The following is a 21098-nucleotide window of genomic DNA, read 5'->3' as shown; positions in this document are numbered from 1 at the left end:
GTATAATTTCCCTTATCTTTAGTTATTTGCATCTTTCGGTCTATGTCTATTCTATTTATATGGTTGATCATTACACGCGACGTTTCGCTCGAACATAGAAGTTTAAAGGCCGGATCAACTGAAACTCAGGATCATAATCGATCGCATCCAAACCCTCCCGAACAAACTCATATCTGCTCACCAATTCAGACAACAAAACCTTAACCTCCAGCAACGCAAAGTTGAACCCGATACAGCCCCTCGGTCCCGTGGCAAACGGGACATACGCGCAGCGATGTCGATCTTTCATCTCCTGCGTATCCCATCGATCAGGATCAAAGCGGAGCGGATCCCGCCAGACCTTGGGATTCGTGTGAATAGCATACAATGCCGGGACGATCACACTGTCTGGTGGTAATCGGTAACCACCGGGGAGGATAACCTGTGTTTTTGTCGTGCGGCCGGGCTGGAATGAGGCGTTGTGCAATCGTTGCGTCTCCTTGACAAACTTGTCTAGGTATGGCATGCTATGAGCAAGGTCGGGTGTCCAGGTCGTTTGGTTGCGCTCGCCGTTTGGTCCGACGATACCAAACTCAACCAGTTCTTGATATAAACGCTCCTGTGTATCCTCGTACGTGGCAAGACAGTAAATCAGCCATGACATTAGGGCAGATGTCGTGGTGAATCCGGCACCGGTTACGATGAGCATATTTGCCAGAATCAAACCTTCCGGGAGACGTTCGCCCTTTTCGTCAAGGGCGTGGTGCAGGTAGTCGACCACGCAAGACGCGGACAGTGCAGCTTCGTTCATAGGAGCGTCCTTGGTCGTAGACGTGGCGCCAACCTCATCGATGGCTTCTTGCAAAAGCGAGTAGATCGTATGCTGGACCTGGCGCAGGCGTGCGGGGTCTCCCCAGGGCAAATGACGGTACCACTCTCCACGAGAAGTGATCTTCTTATTCAGGGAGAGTAGGCTGGCAATGTTGGTGACAATGGGGTGTAAAGGTGCATCGACCGTGTCGAAGTGGCCGAAATCAGTACCTAATGAGAAGGAACTGATCGTCTGCGAAGCCAGCTTCACCATATACTGGTACACGTTCCAAGATTCCCCGCGGGAGTCCAGCTCGTCGAAGACTGGTAACGACTTTCGCGCGCAATTCTGCATGAGCGAGGTATAGTGTCGCACAGCCTTGGGGCCCATAGCTGGAGGCAAGAACTTATGCGCCAAGCGCCAGTTCTCTGTCTCAGTGTCTCCAATAAAGATAGCCGTATTATCCTTAACGCCCCAAAGCGGGTGGTTCTCATTGATCTTCTTGGTCATATATGCGGACTCTGCAAAGGCGACAGCGGTAACTTTTGGGTCATCGGTGAGATAAATTGTCTTGCCCATGTTGGTGGTCTTGATGACAGGTCCGTACTTGCGGAATAACCGATAATGGTTACCCAGGTGATCGGGGTAGATCTCATAGTAGCTGCCCACGAGGGGAAGGCCCGGTGGTCCTTGAGGCGATTGTACGGCGTTGCCGTCTATGCGGAGGCCGACTGGGGCTGGGGCTGCGAGGACGTCTTGTACCGATGTGAGAGTTTCATTCTGCGCGTTGTTGAAGGAGATACCTGTCAGGTTAGCTACGGTCTTCAGCAACATGAAGGGAGAGGGCAATAAACACACCTGTTGGCTGTGCAACATGAAAAACACCTCCGACTGCTCGTTGCAAGTCTTCAAGTTTCCATCGCGAGTCTATCTCGAGTGTCTTTGCCGTGGCAATGTCGTCACCCACGAGGTAGAATTGACGCTGCATGATGGCTTATCACTTTCCCTGTCACTTATTGACTCTGAAATCAACCACATGTTGTAGAATATCATGTTTATATACTCCAGAATGGAGTACCGGGATAAAACATCTTATCCGAATAAGTCGGCCAGTCGAGCTGCATTTGCCCTGATATCCGAGACTCGTACGAATCTCGTCCGGTAGATCAGATGGTCGTGACAGCCAACGACAATTCAGTAAATATTTTTAGTATCCAATCGGAGTTGAGATGATCATTGTTTCCACGATCTAGCACCGTGCGAAGTTCGTACGAAATCCGCCCGGTAAATCGGCAAGCCATTGACAACGGTTACTCGGATTATGGATGCTATATAAATGTGTTATAATGGCTTAGGGCCTCTTATAGAAAACCAATTGCAGTATTAAGGAGATAATTGCAGACTATATGCCTTCGTTTACTCTGCAGCAAGTTCAGCAACACACCAAACCAGACAATATCTGGATTGTCCTTCATAACAAAGGTCCGTCTTTGTATTACTGGCCAATTGTCTTCCTTTGCTAACTCAATCAGTCTACGATGTAACAAAATATCTGGATGATCACCCCGGGGGTAAAGATGTCCTTCTAGAAGTAGCCGGTACCGATGCCACAGAGGCGTTTGAAGAAGTCGGCCATTCTGATGAAGCGAGGGAACAACTGGAGCCGTACTACATGGGGGATCTTCCAACAGAGGTTTGTTTTTCTTGATTGCTTTCTTTCGTGAAATGCTCTGACAGATCTTTCTTCACAGGAACAAGCCGAAGTCATTGAGGTCTACCGCCCCAACTTCGAACAAGTCTCGCAATCGGCCGTTGTCAGTGTCAACAAGTCTTCCTCCGGATCGTCAATACTCAGCACAATTGTGAAGCTTGGCTTAACAGGGCTTGTCGGAACCCTTGCGATTTCTTGTTATCAAAACGGACGCTCACTTGACAAGATCTTGTCATCGCTGCTCTCCAATTCCCTACCAAAGGGAACGCCAGGAACAACGGCTGGACAATTCTGGACCGGTGCGTGCATTGCCACCGTCGCACAGCTTTCCATCACACTGGGACTAGGAGTCTGGGCTGCCAGTAAGCTGGACGTGCAGCAAGAATTCACACACTACGTGCCACGACGCCACGCACAACCCGCACAACTTATTGAACTCCCACGAACAAATCTGCTCCCGAAAAAGCTTAACGTCCTCGACCCTCGCCAATGGCGCCCATTCACCCTCACACGCAAAGACGAAGTCGCACCCCACGTCTACTGCTTCGTCTTCGCCCTCCCCAACACAGATGACACCATGGGTCTTCCTACAGGACAGCACATCGCGCTCCGCGCAACTATCAACGGTCAAAGCGTCTCCCGCTCATACACCCCCGTCTCCAACAATAGCGATACCGGCCGCATCGAGCTCCTGATTAAAATCTACCCAAATGGCGCGATGACTCGCTACCTTGAGGACATGCAAATCGGCCAGACTATTGATATTCGTGGGCCAAAGGGTGCTATGCAATATTCTCGCCAGTACGCGAAACACATTGGCATGATTGCCGGCGGGACAGGAATCACGCCTATGTACCAGCTCATCCGCACAATCTGCGAGGATCCCAGCGACAACACCCAAATTTCCCTGCTATATGCCAACAAGACTGAAAATGACATTTTGCTCCGAACGGAACTAGATACATTCGCACAGAAGTGCCCAGAAAAGCTCCAAGTACGCTATGTGCTGAGCCACGCTGATGAGAAGTGGACGGGGTACAAGGGATTCATCAACGGAGATGTAATTGAAAGATATATAGCGCCAGCTGCGGAGGAGAATCGGGTGTTGCTTTGTGGGCCGCCGCCGATGTTGGCGGCTATGAAGAAGGTGTTGCAGGGGATGGGGTGGACGATGCCGGGGACTGTTGCTAAAAGGGATGATAAGGTGTTTTTGTTTTAAATAGTGGCGTAGAATAGATTGTTGGAGATAGAGAAAAAGTATATCACTATGTTGTCTGTCTACGTTGTAAACATTGCCACATACATAGTATAGCACTTGACCGTTCACACCGAAAGCAGCATGCACCCTCCATAATGGAACTATTGCCTAATTATTGATTGTTAATCTCATAATCTATTATGATGTCTATACATAATTATTCTCGTGGATGCTGTCTGTGTACATTGTAAACATTGTCACGTACTCTACTCTGCTTACGGTTCATATTAACACATACACTGTACGGAGTAGGTAACCCTCCATCTCTGAAATACCTGAACAGTCAACCGGTTATCTTATAAGCCATGTAATATGTCTACAGAAACATCAGACCGAATATACACCGGTACCAGTTCCACTTGATCCGCGCCGAAGCCCTACGCTCCCGCTCCGAGGCGTCTCCGTCCCGAGTCCGAGGCAGTCCGACGCCGTAACCATGATGTCGATGTCGATGTCTGGAAACCGGATACCGGCATCGGATAGTCGAGATGTATACAGTGCATACAGTGCATGGAGTATATATAGCAGGAACCCTGCAGTCGCAGGATATCCTTGCATTAGTATTTCACTATAGTCTACGACCGACGGAACAGCTCCTTCGCAGAAATAATGACTACCCCATCCAAAGAACGACCAATTATCCTCCTCGGTGCCGGGGTGCTAGGCCGTCGCATCGCCGCCGTCTTCCTCGCCGGTGGGTACAACGTGCACATCCGGGATCCTAGCAAGCAAGCTCTATCCGACGCGGAATCCTTTATCCACACGCAACTATCCTCGTTCGCAGCCATCCTCCCACAAAAAGGAAAGACCTCGCCAGGTTCGTTGCAAACATTTACGGAGATAGCACCCGCAGTGCAGAATGCCTGGCTCGTGGTGGAAGCCGTGCCGGAGAAGCTGGAGTTGAAACAGACGACATTTGCAGAGGTAGCTGCATCTGCACCAGCAGATTGCGTCCTCGCGTCAAATAGTAGCTCGTTCAAGTCCAGGTTTATGGTGGAAGAATTGGAGAAAGAAAGGCGCGCAATGGCGTTGAACATGCACTTTACTATGCCGCCGGCGATTCGGACGGTTGAGTTGATGACAGATGGTGAGACGAAGGAGGAATTGTTTGGGATCCTGAGTGAGGTTTTGAGAGATTGTGGGATGGTGCCTGTTACAGCTAGAAGGGAGTCTACTGGGTATGTTCCTTGTGCTGTTTATTCTCGCTGAACGCTGCTTGCTGATTGTGTAGGTTCGTCTTTAACCGTCTTTGGGCTGCTGTGAAACGAGAGATCCTCATTATTCTCGCTGAGGATGTTAGTACACCGGAGGAGATTGACCTTTTGTGGGAGAATATGTTCCAGTTGCCCACGAGTGAGCCGCCATGTCGGTTGATGGATCAGATTGGGCTCGATACGGTTGCTTTTATCGAAGACAACTACATCCAGGAACGAGGTCTCGAGGGCAAACAAACCGTCAACTGGCTACGTGAGAACTATATCCAACAAGGAAAACTGGGTCTCAAGAGCGAGAGTGGCGGGTTATACTCAGCAGGCGAAAAGAACAAGAAATCAGAAACAATATATCTTTTGGATGCCGGCTTAGGCGCAAACAATCCCGATATCAGCACCATCCCAACTGCCGGCCGGGTCCTCAAGTTCACTCCATCCTCCAATTCTGTCGAGACGTTGGTCAGCGGCCAGTCCCTACCGGATGGTATCGACATCTCGCAGCACTCATCACGCATGTTCTGGTCAAACATGGGCCGCGCCACATCTGAGCATGACGGCTCGGTGCACTCCGCCACTCTTGACGGCTCTGACATCCAAACAATTATTCCCTCTGGTGCTGTGCATACTCCGAAGCAGTTGGTTGTTGATGATGCCAAGCAGCGCGTGTACTTCTGTGATCGCGAGGGCATGGGTGTGCACCGGTGCAACTACGACGGCAGTGACCACCGCATCCTCGTGCAGACGGGTCTGCTATCAGACCCCAATGAGAAGGGTGACATGACCCGGTGGTGCGTGGGTATCACCGTCGACCCGACCCGCGGGTATATCTACTGGACGCAAAAGGGTCCCAGCAAATCCGGAAAAGGCCGGATCTTCCGCGCAAATATGGACATCCCTGACGGTCAGACGGCGGCAAATCGGTCTGATATCGAGCTACTCCTGGAAAACCTGCCTGAACCCATTGACCTTGAGCTGGACCAGGAGAACCAGGTACTGTACTGGACTGATCGGGGCGAGCATCCAATCGGATGTTCTTTGAACCGTATTAGCGTTGCTAGTGATAAGGTTAGTCCAGAAAGCAAGACAATCCTAGCACGTCAATTTCATGAGCCTATCGGATTGAAATTGAATGAGAAGAAAGAAATTATCGTGGCAGATCTGGGAGGAAGTGTATACCGTGTTGGCCAGGGGAAGACTGTCATTATGCACGACCAAGGAAGCTATACCGGAGTTGGCCTTTGCTCATAGGCATCATGTATTAATTAGATAGCTTGTAAATCATGCACTTAATAACTAGACTCAAGACTAAAATCAGGTCTGGCATGTGTAGGAATGCAGGGAGTGCAGCTGGAACAGATGTATGTCTCAGCTCATGTGTAGTTTAGTTTGTATAAGTTGACAGCCCGCAGAATTTCATTTGCGTCGACGATTCTCCTCTCCACCAAAGAGCATGAATAAATATGAATGTGTATCGTCTAGAGAAGTGCTTATAGGTGATGCTAAGGTTAATCCCGCCTGATGTGTCAGTTGATGATGTAATGTAATTTTTCACGTGACCATGGTCACGCGTTTGTTTTGCTCTTCCAACTCCGGAAAGACTGCCCACCAACATTCGACAACAACTTCGCACCCGACACTCCTGCCACAATCCGATGTCCCTGTCGCCTTTGAGGGACAATAATTCGCAAGGACAGCTTGTCTGCCCTTGAATTTTCCGAATCGACACCTACGCCCTTTAACGAATCACCGCCGCTAAAATCGCGTTGTTTACATCTCATGGCTAGTGGCGCGAGAGCCCAGAAGCCCGTTGGCTCTGCGGCATGGATTTCTACCGAGAAGGAAAATGTTTCGCAACTTGTGGAGCAGGAATTGGAGGAAGTGGAATATCCCGTGAGCCATGAGATGGATTGGTTGAATGAGCATATGGCAGAGATATTTGACAACAACCAATTGTGCGTTGCGATTACGGAGTCCTATGTCTTCGCGATTTTATACTGACTGCCGAAAAGCAATTTCACAGAGGCTTTCAAGACACCTGGAAAGTTACGGGGTAAGACGCCTCGCACTGCGCGCAAGCGGAACTTCGAAGAATCCCGAGTGGTAAGTTGCCGGGCCCCTTCCCATTGTTGACCACTGCCTCTTATGTGAATTAATGTCTCCGTTCAGCCATTGAGCGAAATATTCTCGTCTGTCCACAACCAGAAAGAGAATAAGTCCATCGCTAGCCCGACAGGAAAACGGTCGCCCGCGAAGCCTGCTGCTCCTATACCGACGAAAAACGTCAAGCCCACAACAGAGAATGCGCCGCAACCCCATTACCCTGACTTGAGTCAGAACCTGAACTCATTTCCCCAATATAACACGGACTCGGGCTATCATGGCATGGCAGACGATCATGGTGGTGACGACGTGGTTCTGACACAGACACAGCCAGAGTCGCAGCCATCGACACAACCGTTGGCGCAACCTTTGGAAGAAAAAGAGCCTACCCCAGAGCCGCTCCAGACACATGACACGGCTGATCGGCGTACAACAGAATCTTCGTTCCATTCGGCGCAGGAGGATAACCGCCAGCGCAGCGAGACGGTGGAGCCTGCGAACGATGTCCGGAATACAATGCACACAGTTGAGGTGCACCCCCCCAAACTGCAGCTCAAGGACAAGAAACCGAATGAAAAACCAGTCTCGAAGAAGCCTGAGTCTGAACAGGAACATGATTTTGAATGCGTGCCCGAGAAGGTCGCTAAAGAGCCCACGCGGAAGCCCGAACAGAAGCCCGAGCCGCCGAAGCCGACGCAGGAGCGTGAGCTTCAGCTTGAACAGAAAATCGAGTCGGAATCAGAAGAGGAGCTGGAACCCGAACAACAGCCTGAGCCTGAACCTCAACCCGAACCAGTTCAAAATACCAAATCGTCATCACCTGTGCAGACCCCTGCTACGCAGCCACCGCAGTCTGTACACGAAGACGATGACATTGGAATGGAGAAAGAGGATATGGCCCTTGATGATCTCGATGATGATGATATTGGATCGCCTTCAGATGGCTCGACACCCGAACGACCACCGATCCGTAAGAGTAGCTTGACATTCGCCTCGCTCCCTGCACGAGAACCTTTGACAAAGAAGAGCTTGGGGGGTACAAGGGTTTCCAGAACGAGTCATATTGGCACTGGCTTTCTTGGACGGCAAACTGGAGGGCATAGGACGACTCAAACTGCTCTGGAGAACACATCTCAGGCTCAAGGCGATAAAATGGAAGTTGACGATGATGCTGAACCCACTCGCGATGGGCCAGATGCTGAGACGAGGTCGAGCAAGCAACACAATAAGTCGTCTACGCAAAGGCTCCATGAAAAGATTAGCATGCTGGGCAAACTTCAGCCATCACGACCTACAAAGTCAATTCCATCCGTGTCAGGCTTGTCCTCGGCACAGGTGAACTACCCTGACCTGCTGAAGACAGAGACAAAACCTGAGGTATCGGATCGAAAATCACGCGAGACCCCGGCCCCTGAACCCATGACGACTGACGAGGATGAATGGATTAAGCCTTCTATGAACACTCCTCAGCGTCCAAATATGGCCAAAAGTCGGACCATGGACATCATGGATAGGACTAATCAGGCCCCCGAGAAGGATGACACGGTCCATAACCCTGACGTGGGTGGAAACCAAATGGCAAAACCTAATGAGAATCACAGTACTGAGATGAGCCGTCCGAAATCCACGACACCGTTGTACACGCCACCTCAACAACCAAGTCACCAGAAGAGTGCATCCGCGTCGAACTTGAACGCTGGAGTGTCGACAACTCCAGCAGGTTCTCCCAAGCCGCAAGATGTGCCTGTGAGTGCATCTAAGTGGAAGCTACAATCGATCATGAAATCTGCCAAGGGTCTATTCTCTACAGCCGGCGGTGTTTCAGCTGCAGCAAGGGCCGAGGTTTCATCTCCAACCGAGGAGCGAAAACAGCCCGAGGAGCGCATCAAGCCTCAGAGTCTGAACCGCCAAGAATCTCAGTCCGCTCAGGAATCAACAGCACCAAGGCCGGAAGGTCGCAGGACACGCAGCTCCACAGAACGGGAGGAGAAGCGCAGGCAACAGGAGATTGAGGAACGTGAGCGGGAAGAGCAGGAAGAAAAGGGAGAAAAGGAAGAAAAGGCTCGAGAGCAGGAGAAGCAAAAGGCAACTCAACTCAAGGCCGCCCGGGAGAAGGTTTCACTTGAACGTGAAGAGCGCGCAGCTTCCGTCGCACCGAGTCCCAAGAAAATACCGCAACCACAAAAATACGCATCCAAGGAACCCGAACTTGCTTACGAAACGGCCTCCAAGGCCCCAGCGCCTTCTTCCATCCCCCAACAAAAGCAGAATGAGCGTCGTCCCGTCAAGCCCACTAGGGAGACCCTCCAGAAACCAAAGCCTCAGCCAGTTTCCATCCGTGTCGGTAGTGCTCTTTCTCGGCAAATCCCTATGGCGTCCGGTTCAAACGTCCAAGAGTCAGCCGCCGCTGCGCCCACTCCTGCCTCTGCTTCGAAGCCGTCAACGATTAAGAAGAAGGCTAGCAATAACTCATTACATACAGCATCTTCGAACAACAGCCTTAAAAACTCGGTGTCCAGTAACTCGCAGCGCAAGGTTCAACTTGCCAGTGAGCGAAAGAGGGAACAGGAGGAACGTGAAGCACGACGCAAAGAGGAACAGAGACGTGAGCTAGAACGTAAACGCGCCGCTCAACAACAGGAAGAATCACGTCGTCAAGAGCTTCGAGGCCGTGCAGAGGCTGAGCGTCGGGAACGCCAGGCGTCTGTGGACCCCAAGAAGGCTGCTCATATGCAAGCAATTGAAAAGCGAAGGCTGGAAAATCAACGGAGGCTCGAAAGGCAGGGCAGTCAACAGCCCGGCGATACGGTGAGTAAAATACACCTCACTCTAAGTGTAATCTCAATTTGCTGATTCGCTTGTTACAGAGCGTGCTGCACCAGCCCGAAAGACCAGCTTCGCAAGCGTCCAGGCCGGCTTCGCGATTGGGTTCGATTCAGCCGTTTGGTCGGTCCATTAACACCCCGCAGCCAAATCCCGCCAAACCACCTAAGCGGGCCATGGATGACGAAGCCAGCCACCGTCCTGCGCCTCCCAAGCCTAGTGTGATACCCCAGCCCGGCGATTCTAAGCGCAGAAGGACCGAGGAAGAACACAACCCCCCTCCGTCTGTGCGTCCGGCTATGGCTCCTCCGATCCGCCAATCCAATATCCGCAAAGTGAGTGCAAATAAACGTGCCAAACCGGTAACTATTGTGCTAACTGGTCTCAGGAACCCACCAAGCCCTCTCTTTTCAACGGACAGCGCACGTCTACAGCACCGCAATCCGGGTCCTCCATTCTCAAGACCGCCCAACCCCAGAGACCCGCGCATCCTCTGGACATGTCCAAGTATGCCAGCGGCAAAATTCCTTTCGCAGAGTCCTCGAACGCGGCGCAGCCGAAACCAGGCCCAAGCTCCGCTCAGAAAGCTGCCACCAAGCAATCACCGAAATACCCTAGCGGCGAAAGCATTGCTTTGCCCGAGATCGCCACGGACAGTGAAGACGAAGACTCCGACGCAGAAATGCTTCCTGTGCCTAAATGGGCTCAGCCCAGGGAACTCGAGAATCTCCTCCGGCAACAAGAGGGCATGGAAGTCGACTCGATCTTCGGACCCGTTGCGCCGTTCTCGCTCGAGGATACCTTCAAGGCCGACAAAAAAATCAAGAAGTTCCGCGAACGAACTAGTAGCGCGAACTGGTCTGGTGCTGATCGTCTGACGCAGGATGAGATTCGGAAGGATCTTGCTGAGCGGCAGCGGTTAAGGTTGAATGGGGGGTGGACTTTTGATACCGACTGATTTGACGGATTCTTGTCTTGCATTCTTTTTCGGTTGATTGCGTATTATCTTGGGATTGGAGTATGTGTTACATTATTATACCGGGCATAGCTGGTTGGCGTTGTATCTGCAGTTTAGGGTCACTGCATTGTTTATTGGGTTATTATTTAGATGATATTTACAACGCATTATATTCATCTTTATCTGACTTCATTCTGATCACGCAAATATGGATTGAGCTAGCAAGAGAAGCAAGATAAATAAAATCGGTGGGCAAAAAAAAAAAGTGCATCATCCGTGAATCGAACACGGGCCTCGTCGATGGCAACGACGAATTCTACCACTAGACCAATGATGCTAGTTGATGTTGTTTCTATTCTTATCTAAATATATATACAATTGACGTTTTTTATGGCAAAAAAAGTTCTACAATACTCTCAGATAAAGATTAAGGTGCTTGATAATATTGTCACCAGTTAATTCCCAGGAATCAGAAATGTGCCCTATTTACATGTTTGTCCGGCTTCAAATATGTGCGTTGTGATGTCAGATGCGATGCTACTTCGAGGGCTGGAATATATACATATCGCGATAGCAATAATTATTCCCCGAAAGCTAAGCTACTACACGTATAGCCACCTAAACTATCAGCCAAATGCTGACAGATCTAGATCATCAACTGCGTCAACTTCAATCTCTGCCGTAGGAATACCCTTCTACTCTGGAGATTGGGCCCGAGGCCAAACAACTTCCAGTACTTTCATGAAATCATCTTCTGCAACTTCCGATGTTTCCGCGCTAAATGAAACAGAAATCATGAATGTTAGTCAACAATCACATATCATCTTAGAACCACTCGTGCAATTTACTAAACGACGTACAAAGGAAGGAAAATCCCTAGGGCTGGAGTGCCGATAGCATTCTTCAACGAGGAATTCGTCATAGACGGTGCCTTTTTGACGGTGTGGATAACAGGGCTCTCGCTATGTTTTGATGGCCGGTTAGACAATTCTTCCCTTAGCCATAGTGAATTCTCACGTCATTGTATCGCCGCCGAGACGAGGACCTGCATCCTGGGTTTTAAGGCGGATATTCTATTGTAGAGAAGACGGTTAGTATCACTGTACGGTCTATAGAGATCAATTATGTATATATTAATGATAGAAAATTACGAAACCAACGTAAGCTAGTTACATAGTAATTCGATTAGTCAGATATTTATAAAAAACAAGTTATTGATATCGTACTTACAGGCATTTTGCTTGTCTTGACAGAATCAGCTATAAGACCGTGATCGTAATAAGAGAAAGAAGAGAAGAAGAGAACCAGAGGGGTTGACTATCTAGTATCTTAACACGGAACATGGATAGTAACTGCATAGCTACGGTGGCGGTTGAAGTGATGTCGTATCTACCATTTGGCAGGCCAGCTAGAGGAACATTGTTCTTTCCAATATGTCCGAGGATATATGAGCTGTGGTCGTTTGATTTTTGAGGCAGGCCTTCGTGAATCTCATCGAGCATGGATTTCGCAGCTGCCATGGTAGATTATGCTAGGTGTCTAGCCTACAGTGATGAGGAAAGTGGTAGATGTAATGGGAGCCATGCCCTACGGTTTCAGCTGAAAAAGGGCAAGGCTGATATGAGGCTTTGCGATGGCGTTTGCGCCCAGAAATGATCTGCGGTCCGATCATTTCTCTTGGACAAGCAAAGAATACTTGAGGTGTTCTACCGTCTTATATGGAGTGTCTGAAGCAGAAATACATTGAGATAGATTACCATTGACATTCGGAACATAGACTAGTGGAGTGAGAACTAACTTTGATTGAGCTCCATTACTTCCCACTTTCCCTGATAATCATAAGGACAGTAGAAACCCCTGAAGCTCTGTATGGCTCAATTTCGCGAGCTTCCTGAAACTAGGTTTCGACATAATGTCCACTCTGTTGATTATGGTCTCCGTCTTTGCAGATTCGCCTTTTGGTAAACTTGTTTGTTCTGAGGCCGGGCAAAGCGGTTTATCCTGTGAGTTAACATCTCATCTTTTGAATCCATCCGGTGTTTTTTTCTTCGACGTAGTCTCGTTGTCCAGAGAACGTTATCGAACTTTGATTTCGGATGATGTTTGATGATGTCCTGGGATCTTTAGGTAAGCAACCATGCCATCACTTCGATTGCCCTAAAAGAAGGCGGCAGTCCAGATAATCAATTACCCATCTTCCCCGACAACCTCCGAATATCCACTTCAGCTTTTCTTGCCTCCATTGAAAAACAGCTTTAGTCCACAGGACGGGAGAGAGATGATCTGCCACCTTTGACAGTTCAATTTTAGCCTGCATACCATGTTTGTTGCAGCAACTTCCAATGTTCTAGCTCTTCCTCCCAACCCACTTCAACCAACATTCTACAAATCACTCGCTTCAAACACGGTAGATGATCATGTAGTTCTCTGAAATGATAATGGTCACAGTTACGGAATTGACTCTGAGACTCCCAATCATTGCCCCCTATCCCTTCATTGTCCCGGTGCAGACATAGCTCTTGAAGCGTATAAGGTAAGATGCTTGCAATATTGATGGCATTCTCTGGATTGAACCCCAGGAGTAGGATGATTGGAACCTCTGCAGATGAAAGCCTTGGAAATTGCTTCAGGAAACATTAAGCTCAGTCAACCATCGTTTCTGTCCCTTTCTTATTGCTACCCTAAGGGGGATAGCTGGGTGAGCACTAATTGGGTGCAGGCGATTGAGGTGATACCTTTATACTTATTGTTTGCCATTTAAAGCAACCGGCATTCTAGTGCAACACGTGTTGTTGCTGACTTGATTTCAGGAAATGTGGATTCAATGTGATAACTACTGATATACTGATGACAGAATGGCTATAACTTTTTTTTTCATTTTTTTTTTTCAAGAAAATTTCCTTTTTGAGGGTTGCGAGGGCCGCAACAGTTTTCGTAAATTGGCTTTATTGGGAACCTAGTTGGCATATCTACCTAAAAACTTCAAGAATGCTGTGTACCATGCTTCTTTTGATCGTCAGGTTTCTGACCATATATGAAATGCGCGTACACATAGAGTTGCCTTCTCGTAGTCTTGAATTCCTCACGAGTCTTCGCAATGAGCACACGACATTCTAGCTCACTCCAACCTAAAATGCGAGTAAAAAGAGCCAGGGTCAATGGCTCAACTGATTCCATTGCATGTACCTGCATATACCGGCCAATCTCTTTGAGTTTCTCGTCTTTTGGCCAAGAACCAATAGGGATCTTCAACACATCTTCCTGCACTCTCACAAACCCAGCATCCTTCACCTTGGCTGCCAACTTCTCGATTATATTGATTGGTTTACCAAAGGAAACCGTGCCATCAAGCAGAGCGCGTTGCCATATTTGGATATTGGAATCCTCAGGGAGCTCGCCGTCCTGTGAATGGAACCAGACCCGGAACTCTTGAAGTTCAATATAGCCGCCTGGTTTGGTATGTCTGAATGCTTGCTGAAAAAGTCTATCCCAGTCTGCGATACTTCCGACCATGTTTCGCTGGTGAATGTAATCAAATGCTCCGTCCTTAGTATATGGCCATTCAGCCTCAACATCGTCGACGATGAATCTGCAATTGGGCGAGACCCTGCGAGTTGAACTATCAGTCTTCTGTCAAGAACAGCTAAGAGCAGTCCACGCTATACCATCCAGGCTGAATCGGACTCAAGTCGATTCCAAGAACATCCGAGCAGGGGAATTCATCGGCGATCTGTATAGCATAGATACCCGTGCCAGTCCCAATGTCCAGAATGCGTTGCGGTGAGTTGGAGATTGGGGCTTTGTAGAGATTTCCACCTAGCATCAGGCGGAAGATATGATGGACCATGTCTAGGCGATCTTGTTCGTCTTCGTCATTGGGGAAAAGATATTCGCCTTCTCGAAAACTATGGTAACGGCGGCCATTCTCGTATACATAGTCTATTACACTCGATGAAATGGAAGTAGTCGAGGATAAAGAGTCGTCGTCATCCACCGCGGAATCGGTGTCGAAAGATTCGGACTCAGCTTCGATGCTGTATCCTTGTAGCGGAACAGCTGCTGCAATAGGTTCGGGCTCAATTTCTGAAGATCGGATATTATTGACTGCCATAATAAGGTAATGATGAATTGAGGAATGAGGGACAGATAAACTGCTATTTGCACGAGTATTTGGCGATTTTTGCTTACGTGGCTGATCTAAATAAACTAACTGAAAAATAACGTATTCAACGGGCGAGCGGCGAATACGGCCGAAGTGCGAATTTTCGCCGCAACCATTACTTTTGAAGCTTTTCGACCACCAGCACAATTAGATTAAGCTATCTAGTAGTAGAATATACTGCTATTTATTAGAGACATTCCATATTTTATTTCTAATAATACCGCAGCCGTTGTATCGTTGTGAAACCCGCTTGCGAGGCCTAGATATACGCTCCTCAACCTGCGTATCAAGCTGTTGAACGCGATCCAGACCTTCCTATACAGATTAAAGAGTATATTTACCTAGAGTGGCATTTTTTCCAGCTCTCTTCCTATTTTCCGCTCATTCTGTGCATGCAGACACTTCTTGATGGAGAAGAGGTTTTATATTCATAGCCATCTGCGTAGCCTTCTCAAGGTTCTGTAGATGAGATACTGGGCTACTAGATAGCTGTCTCTTCTTATTAATACTTTTCATAGGTCGTGGAACTTGTGACCTAGCTGGCGAGGATTTTGAGGTATTTGAAATGCAGAGGAGATTGAGTCTTCTAAGGATGGTGGTTGTCACAGGCTCGGAAAGGAAATAGTAGATACTGATGAAATGATATTCCTATCTAAACTATTGTAGCCATCGACGAGAATATCGAGTCTGGAGAAAGAGATGAAAAGGCAACCTATCTAGAGGATAAAAGGGGGTTTAAGGACCCTGTCGGTGTCGTCTGTCATCATTAGTCTTACACATAGCGTCGAGCCATATGGACTGTCACGGAGCGCGGGCATTCTTGTCAAACATCTTGCGTTGTTGTTAAATGCCCGCGCTCCGTGACAATGTTGCCCTATACTTGACTGTAGTGCATTGATCATACTAACAGCCTCCGATATAGCCCCTATCAGGCTCATTGCTTCCAGCCTATGAAGGAAATATTGTTTGAGAAATGATAAAGCTTCCCTCGCGGAAAGAGTTCTGCTCTGTTCCAGATCATACACCCAGTAGCGACAGGAGTATTGCAGATGTGTGGAGGTGCTGGTTGATAACCTGATTGTCTATATCCACGCGCTATATTCCGTGACTTGAAAGACCACAAAGATTGTGTTTGAGGCTGGTGTTTATGATGCGAAGGCAGCAGGAAGCAATATTACAGTGCGTCTCGTTCTCACACACGGAACACTCTTTCAGTATTGAGTAAGAAATCCCGCAGTGATAAATGCAGAATTCTGACAGGTTTATCTGGATTGTCTGGTACATTGAAGACAGACTTGAATGACTCCACTCGAAATGCGTTCTCTTGATCAATGGATCTTGTGAGTGCGTAGACTGAAAGCGGACTGGCCAGGAAGATAATAACACCATTTATTTCATGGAATTCTTGCTTTAGCTTGTCCAATTCAGTCTTCCTTCGGCCAGTCAGAAGCTGATTTACTATTGGCAAATATGTCCTGTCTATTTCAGAGGCGGAAGTTGTAGCTGGGTCGCGAAGGAATTCACAGGTGCTCGTTTTATAAATTAAACTATTTTCACACATCGCACAGATAGACACAGTAGCAACCCCAGGCCCGAAAGCATTTATACACTTTATAGCAAAAGACAGGAGAGCAACGACTTTCAAGTAACTATATTGTCATCTCATCTCATATATACTCACCCATCACTAACACAAACCGCTACTCTACCCTATTCATCCGGCTCAATATCACTAACATCCTCTAACCCCTCGTCCATAGCATCGGGGTTCAAATTAGATGAGTCAGGCGCGATACCATCCTTGTGTTTGTGTTTGTCATGCGAGACGGTCTTCCAGCCTGCTGGTGTGGAGGGGTCTTTGATGTATTCGGACATGGGGAACTACACATTTCATCAGTAGGGGCTCGTCTGAATAGTAAAATGATGGGGAAAGGGACATACGTAGTGATCGTTCTTCTTCATAGTAGCAACCCACGGAACATTATCAAAGGTCACCGCGCGAAGCCGGAAGTACGTGTTATCCGGGATCTTGCTAACCTCCTTCACAAAGGTATCAAGGTTGGGTGTCGAGATACCGTTTACCGCAGTGACGAAGTTTGTCGGCGCGAGACCGTATTGGTATGATGGAGAACCGCGGCTCCTCGCACTAACGTAGACCTCACTGTGCAGTTTTGAGATCTGCTGTCGGACAGCATGGTGCGGTTTCTGGAGTACAGCGCCACAGAAGACAACGGCGCGATCGGTTTCGAGATCTTCTGTCGGGACTGTGGGGACTTGGATGCGGAGTTCCTGGCCATTTCGCACGATGAGTGCGTCTAGGACTTCCTTTTCGTACATAATATCAAGCTCGGAGACGCGGGTGATGAGTTGGCCATCTAGAGTTAGGATGATATCGCCTTCTTGCAGCGACTCGGAGCCCGGCGGGGGCTGGAAAGATGGTGGCGGGACATCTACCTTGCGCACCATGAAGAGTTGGTGCCGCGAGCGATTGGTCTCGGTGACTTTCTGGATCCATTCTTCAGACACGCCCATGATGCGCGCTTGGCTCATGTGGACGACGTAGCTTTCCATGTTCAAGATACGCAACTTCGGTGTAATTCCTTGGGTAATCTTGTTCGTAACAGGCAGCAGCGACGGCGTCGCGAAGCCGAGATGATACTCGACATCTTTGTGCGAACTGGCCGTGCGTTCACCGAGATAGTTCAGCCACAGCGCCTGGATCACTCCATCCTCGCCAATCAAGACGCCGTTCGTGCACTGTCCACTCAGTCCCGTGTCCACGGTGATGGCGTCCAGGTTGATTGCACGATACCGCGGCGCAGAAGCGTTCGCGGGAATCGACACGGTCGTGATGTCGGTAACAGTCGTCTTGGAGACCACGATACGGAAATTCTGGTTAAATCCGACAAAAATCGTCTCTTGTCCCTGCTTGATGCACTCGGTGCTGAGCTTAGCGCTTTTAACCGGTGCCTGCACGAGTTTCGAATCGTACTGAATGATGGCATAGTTCTGCAACGGGTGTAGGAAGATAACCTTGGCAGCAACGATAACCGAATCAGCCACGGTGATGTTAATGTCGCAGAGATCATAAGGCACAATCGCCCTCGAGACCAGAACCAGACCACGCTCAGCATCGAGAACCAACCCAAAGCCCGTCTTCTTGCTTTGCGGATACCCGTCGATCTTAAGCGGCATCGTGCATGTTACCCGCACGAAACTACGCACAATCTCTGCCGCAGCTGGCTGCTTTACGCCGTCGAGTTGGATAAAGTCAGCCTTCCTGGGAACAGGAGCAGGGGCTGGGATGGGGCCTGCCAGGTCAGAAAAGTCCCAAAGGCCGGTGTGATCGTTACGAACGGCAAGACGCATCTTGGGATGCCAGTGTCGGTCAATATATATTATGCTGGTCCCCCGGGTGTGGAGGTCCCGGATATGACGGTAGGAGACGACCACACGCGAGCGGTCGGGGATGTTCCTCATCACTTCGACAAACTCGTCCAAGTTTCGTGTTGGTTGCTTGTCGATAGAATCGATGAGCCATCCTGACAGGGTGTTTTCGAGCTTGAAGGAGCCAGCTGCCTCACAGACGTAGACGCCTCGAGTAGCAATGGCATACAGACGAGCTTGCTGGTAGGAGAGGTCGTGGAAGGTACCACCTGCCACAGACACAAATCGATCAGGCGTGATGGCATGGAGGTCACCTACTGCGCATTCGAGCTCCACATTCTGCCCGCCCCGCTGAACCAACAACTTTACCGTCCCCCCAACACTCGTATCGAGGATGTCGTCTAGCCGGATAAACTGCGTGAGAAGACTGCCATTGACTTGCAAAAGCACATCCCCTTCCTGCAATTTACCATCAGCAGGGCCTTCAGGGAGGATGATCTCGGCAACTAGCATGCTGGTCTCGGACGGTGTCGTCCGACGGACAGCAGCCTCCCATTCCGGGGTCAACCCCAGACGGCGACATTCGTCAAAAGGCTTCAAAATCCATTGTGTTTGGATCGTGCCGCGAGTGACTGGGTCACCTCGCTGGATGCATTCCAGCGCGCGACGAGGACGGTCCAAGGGTAAGAAGTAATCTGTTGCCGCGCCATCTGCGCGACCACCAGCCTGCAGAGCAATCGCATGGCCATCAATGTTGACAACAGGACTGCCTGAACTTCCACCACTTGCAGCGGCTGCTGCTTGAATATAATTCGTGTTGAAATCGCTGTAACCCTCGCCATATTCGGGCGCATTCCGGTCCAGTCGACTGATCACACCAGATAAGATACTCAGTTTCTCACCAGCATCGTTACCCACAACCCGAATCTCAGAGCCTACCCGAGCGGCGGCAGGTTGAAGTTTCAGCTCTGTCAAATTCATATAACGGATCTTCTTGGGGTCGAATTGAAGGAATCCAAAGTCGTGGACCGGATCTCGATATACAGGACGGACGTCGCACTACCAACAATTAGCACAATCCTCACACCACTAATAACCTCAACAAAGAATTCACCTCCTCATGGTTATCAAAAATCACATATCCCCAAAACGGCCCCGAGCAAACAACGTGCCGATTCGTCAAAATATACCCACGCTCCGCATCAACCACAAACCCCGTAGCCTGACTACTCATCGATAACTCCGTATCAAACGAGCACGTCTGACAGAAATGAATTGAAACAACACTCTTCACCACATTCTCAATTGTCGCCTGCCACTCAGGCGAATCCGCCGACGTTGACCCAATCGCATGCAGCCGACTCGCGTCTTCTTCCGTCTCGTAGTCGCATACTAGCTCGCTTGGTAGTGCGCCGTCTGTAGATGTAGAGAGCTCTGGTTTTAGGTGTTTTGCGGGTCGTGTTTCTGCATCGACGCTGGTGGGCGCTGCCGCGGCGGAGCTGCGCTTGCGTTTTGCGCTGGCGTCATCGGCGCCGTTCATAGCTTGGAACTGGTTTGGACGGGAGACGAGTCGGTTGGCGGAAGCGGTAGAGGATAGTGCACTAGGACGACGAGGAGGGTATGCGAGGACTGTGAAATTTCGAGTAGAAGAAGCTGTTGTCAGAGTGTACGAGGACGCGCTCGACCGCAGAATCTTCTTCTTTGTAAGCGGCCGATGGGGAGACCAAGGGAATGCCCACGACGGGGTGGTATTGGTAGTAAAGGCGGAAGAATAGGACAAATATGGAGAGGACCCTGAAGACGAAAGGGAAAACGAACGAGGGGAGTTGTTGATGTGACGGAGGGGTCTAAAGTAGTGGTGGTGTCGGTGGTGAGGAGAAGACTGCGGCACAGTAGCAACAGAGAAACTCCTTCTGCACGACGAGAGTAGGGCGTACGACATTCACATGCAGTCCAATGCGAAGCGAGGAGGAACTATATATAAGAGAGTGATAGAGAGTAAGACTATTGAGGTGGCCAGGATAGGGTCCCGGAATGTCTGAAAAGGGAAAATGAGAGCAAACAACTTAAGGCCTGGACTGTGCTCCGAACTACTTCTGACATGCCCCAAAAGCAACCACGACTAGGATATAGCACCGCCTGCGCTTCAGATCATTGCAGTCGGGGTTATTGTGTTTTCTTTTTCGAGGTGTTTATCATTACGGTGGACACTACTGGACTGCCTCATACAATACAAATAGAGTGATCTGTATATATTCTTGATGTCGATTCAATCTATACAATATAGTACACAACGGACACACGTCCAATTCTTGTTCCTCATGGTTGTAGTGGCACGCGATCACTTTGGACCTGATCTCCACGAGGATCACACCAATTTCATATGGTAATCGTACAAGGGACGTTTTTTTTAGCGACCAGTAATTTCAAAATAGAAGTCAAGACCTTTCGGTGTTGGTCCAAGATTGATGGACTTCGTGCGACCCCAATATTCATCGCAGAAGCATCAGCAACAAATTTGCAGGTCATGACCATCGCCGCTGGCGGACTTGCTTAGATGCCAACCGTGAGCCGTGAAACGCGATGACAAGCAATGAGTGATGTCCTTTAACTGGCCATGTGGCCGCAAATGTCCTGTCGTTCCGGCCAGGTTGTATAATGCTTTTCTTTCTCCAATCCTCAACCACAATACAAAACG

The 21098-nt window shown here is 49.2% G+C and overlaps 6 protein-coding genes and 1 non-coding gene across 7 annotated transcripts; 3 read left to right on the top strand and 4 right to left on the bottom strand.

Moving 5' to 3' along the window:
* EURHEDRAFT_529362 (cytochrome P450) lies at positions 1-1835 on the bottom strand. Its single transcript, XM_040787105.1, has 2 exons — positions 1649-1835; positions 1-1593 (listed from the first exon to the last, which is right to left on the bottom strand). Exons 1-2 carry the CDS (start codon positions 1776-1778, stop codon positions 71-73), a joined length of 1653 nt encoding a protein of 550 aa, XP_040640834.1. The 5' UTR covers positions 1779-1835; the 3' UTR covers positions 1-70.
* Positions 1836-2196: 361 nt separating this feature from the next.
* Positions 2197-3720, top strand: EURHEDRAFT_513735 (putative cytochrome B5; the record flags this gene model as incomplete). The annotated part of the gene is made up of 3 exons (XM_040786199.1): positions 2197-2272; positions 2323-2483; positions 2542-3720. 3 exons carry the CDS (start codon positions 2197-2199, stop codon positions 3718-3720), a joined length of 1416 nt encoding a protein of 471 aa, XP_040640833.1.
* A 648-nt stretch (positions 3721-4368) lies between these two features.
* EURHEDRAFT_529360 (3-hydroxyacyl-CoA dehyrogenase) lies at positions 4369-6218 on the top strand (the record flags this gene model as incomplete). Its single annotated transcript, XM_040787104.1, has 2 exons — positions 4369-4937; positions 4991-6218. The coding sequence occupies 2 exons, from the start codon at positions 4369-4371 to the stop codon at positions 6216-6218; spliced, it is 1797 nt and encodes a 598-aa protein (XP_040640832.1).
* Positions 6219-6746: 528 nt separating this feature from the next.
* EURHEDRAFT_400903 (uncharacterized protein) lies at positions 6747-10851 on the top strand (the record flags this gene model as incomplete). The annotated part of the gene is made up of 5 exons (XM_040780044.1): positions 6747-6922; positions 6980-7070; positions 7137-9878; positions 9938-10228; positions 10282-10851. The coding sequence occupies 5 exons, from the start codon at positions 6747-6749 to the stop codon at positions 10849-10851; spliced, it is 3870 nt and encodes a 1289-aa protein (XP_040640831.1).
* A 266-nt stretch (positions 10852-11117) lies between these two features.
* EURHEDRAFT_t47 lies at positions 11118-11188 on the bottom strand. The gene has a single exon. It is a non-coding gene; the product is annotated as a tRNA-Gly (tRNA).
* A 2512-nt stretch (positions 11189-13700) lies between these two features.
* Positions 13701-15035, bottom strand: EURHEDRAFT_474353 (class I SAM-dependent methyltransferase). The gene is made up of 2 exons (XM_040785383.1): positions 14517-15035; positions 13701-14458 (listed from the first exon to the last, which is right to left on the bottom strand). The coding sequence occupies exons 1-2, from the start codon at positions 14960-14962 to the stop codon at positions 13834-13836; spliced, it is 1071 nt and encodes a 356-aa protein (XP_040640830.1). The 5' UTR covers positions 14963-15035; the 3' UTR covers positions 13701-13833.
* A 1688-nt stretch (positions 15036-16723) lies between these two features.
* On the bottom strand, positions 16724-19940 carry EURHEDRAFT_451306 (putative nuclear serine protease HtrA2/Nma111; the record flags this gene model as incomplete). Its single annotated transcript, XM_040783938.1, has 3 exons — positions 16724-16894; positions 16955-19459; positions 19515-19940. 3 exons carry the CDS (start codon positions 19938-19940, stop codon positions 16724-16726), a joined length of 3102 nt encoding a protein of 1033 aa, XP_040640829.1.
* Positions 19941-21098: the final 1158 nt, after the last annotated feature.

This window comes from Aspergillus ruber (genome assembly GCF_000600275.1).
Source record: "Aspergillus ruber CBS 135680 unplaced genomic scaffold scaffold00006, whole genome shotgun sequence".
Lineage (NCBI taxonomy): Eukaryota > Fungi > Ascomycota > Eurotiomycetes > Eurotiales > Aspergillaceae > Aspergillus > Aspergillus ruber.
Note: the sequence above shows the minus strand (reverse complement) of the source record. Positions and strands in the feature narration are given on the sequence as shown.

Coding starts and splice junctions, on each gene's coding strand:
- EURHEDRAFT_529362 (XM_040787105.1), bottom strand. CDS start 1,778: ATGCAGCGTCAATTCTACCTCGTGGGTGACGACATTGCCACGGCAAAG. Junction 1,594..1,648: donor TCATGTTGCACAGCCAACAG/GTGTGTTTATTG, acceptor CTAACCTGACAG/GTATCTCCTTCAACAACGCG.
- EURHEDRAFT_474353 (XM_040785383.1), bottom strand. CDS start 14,962: ATGGCAGTCAATAATATCCGATCTTCAGAAATTGAGCCCGAACCTATT. Junction 14,459..14,516: donor AGTCCGATTCAGCCTGGATG/GTATAGCGTGGA, acceptor TTCAACTCGCAG/GGTCTCGCCCAATTGCAGAT.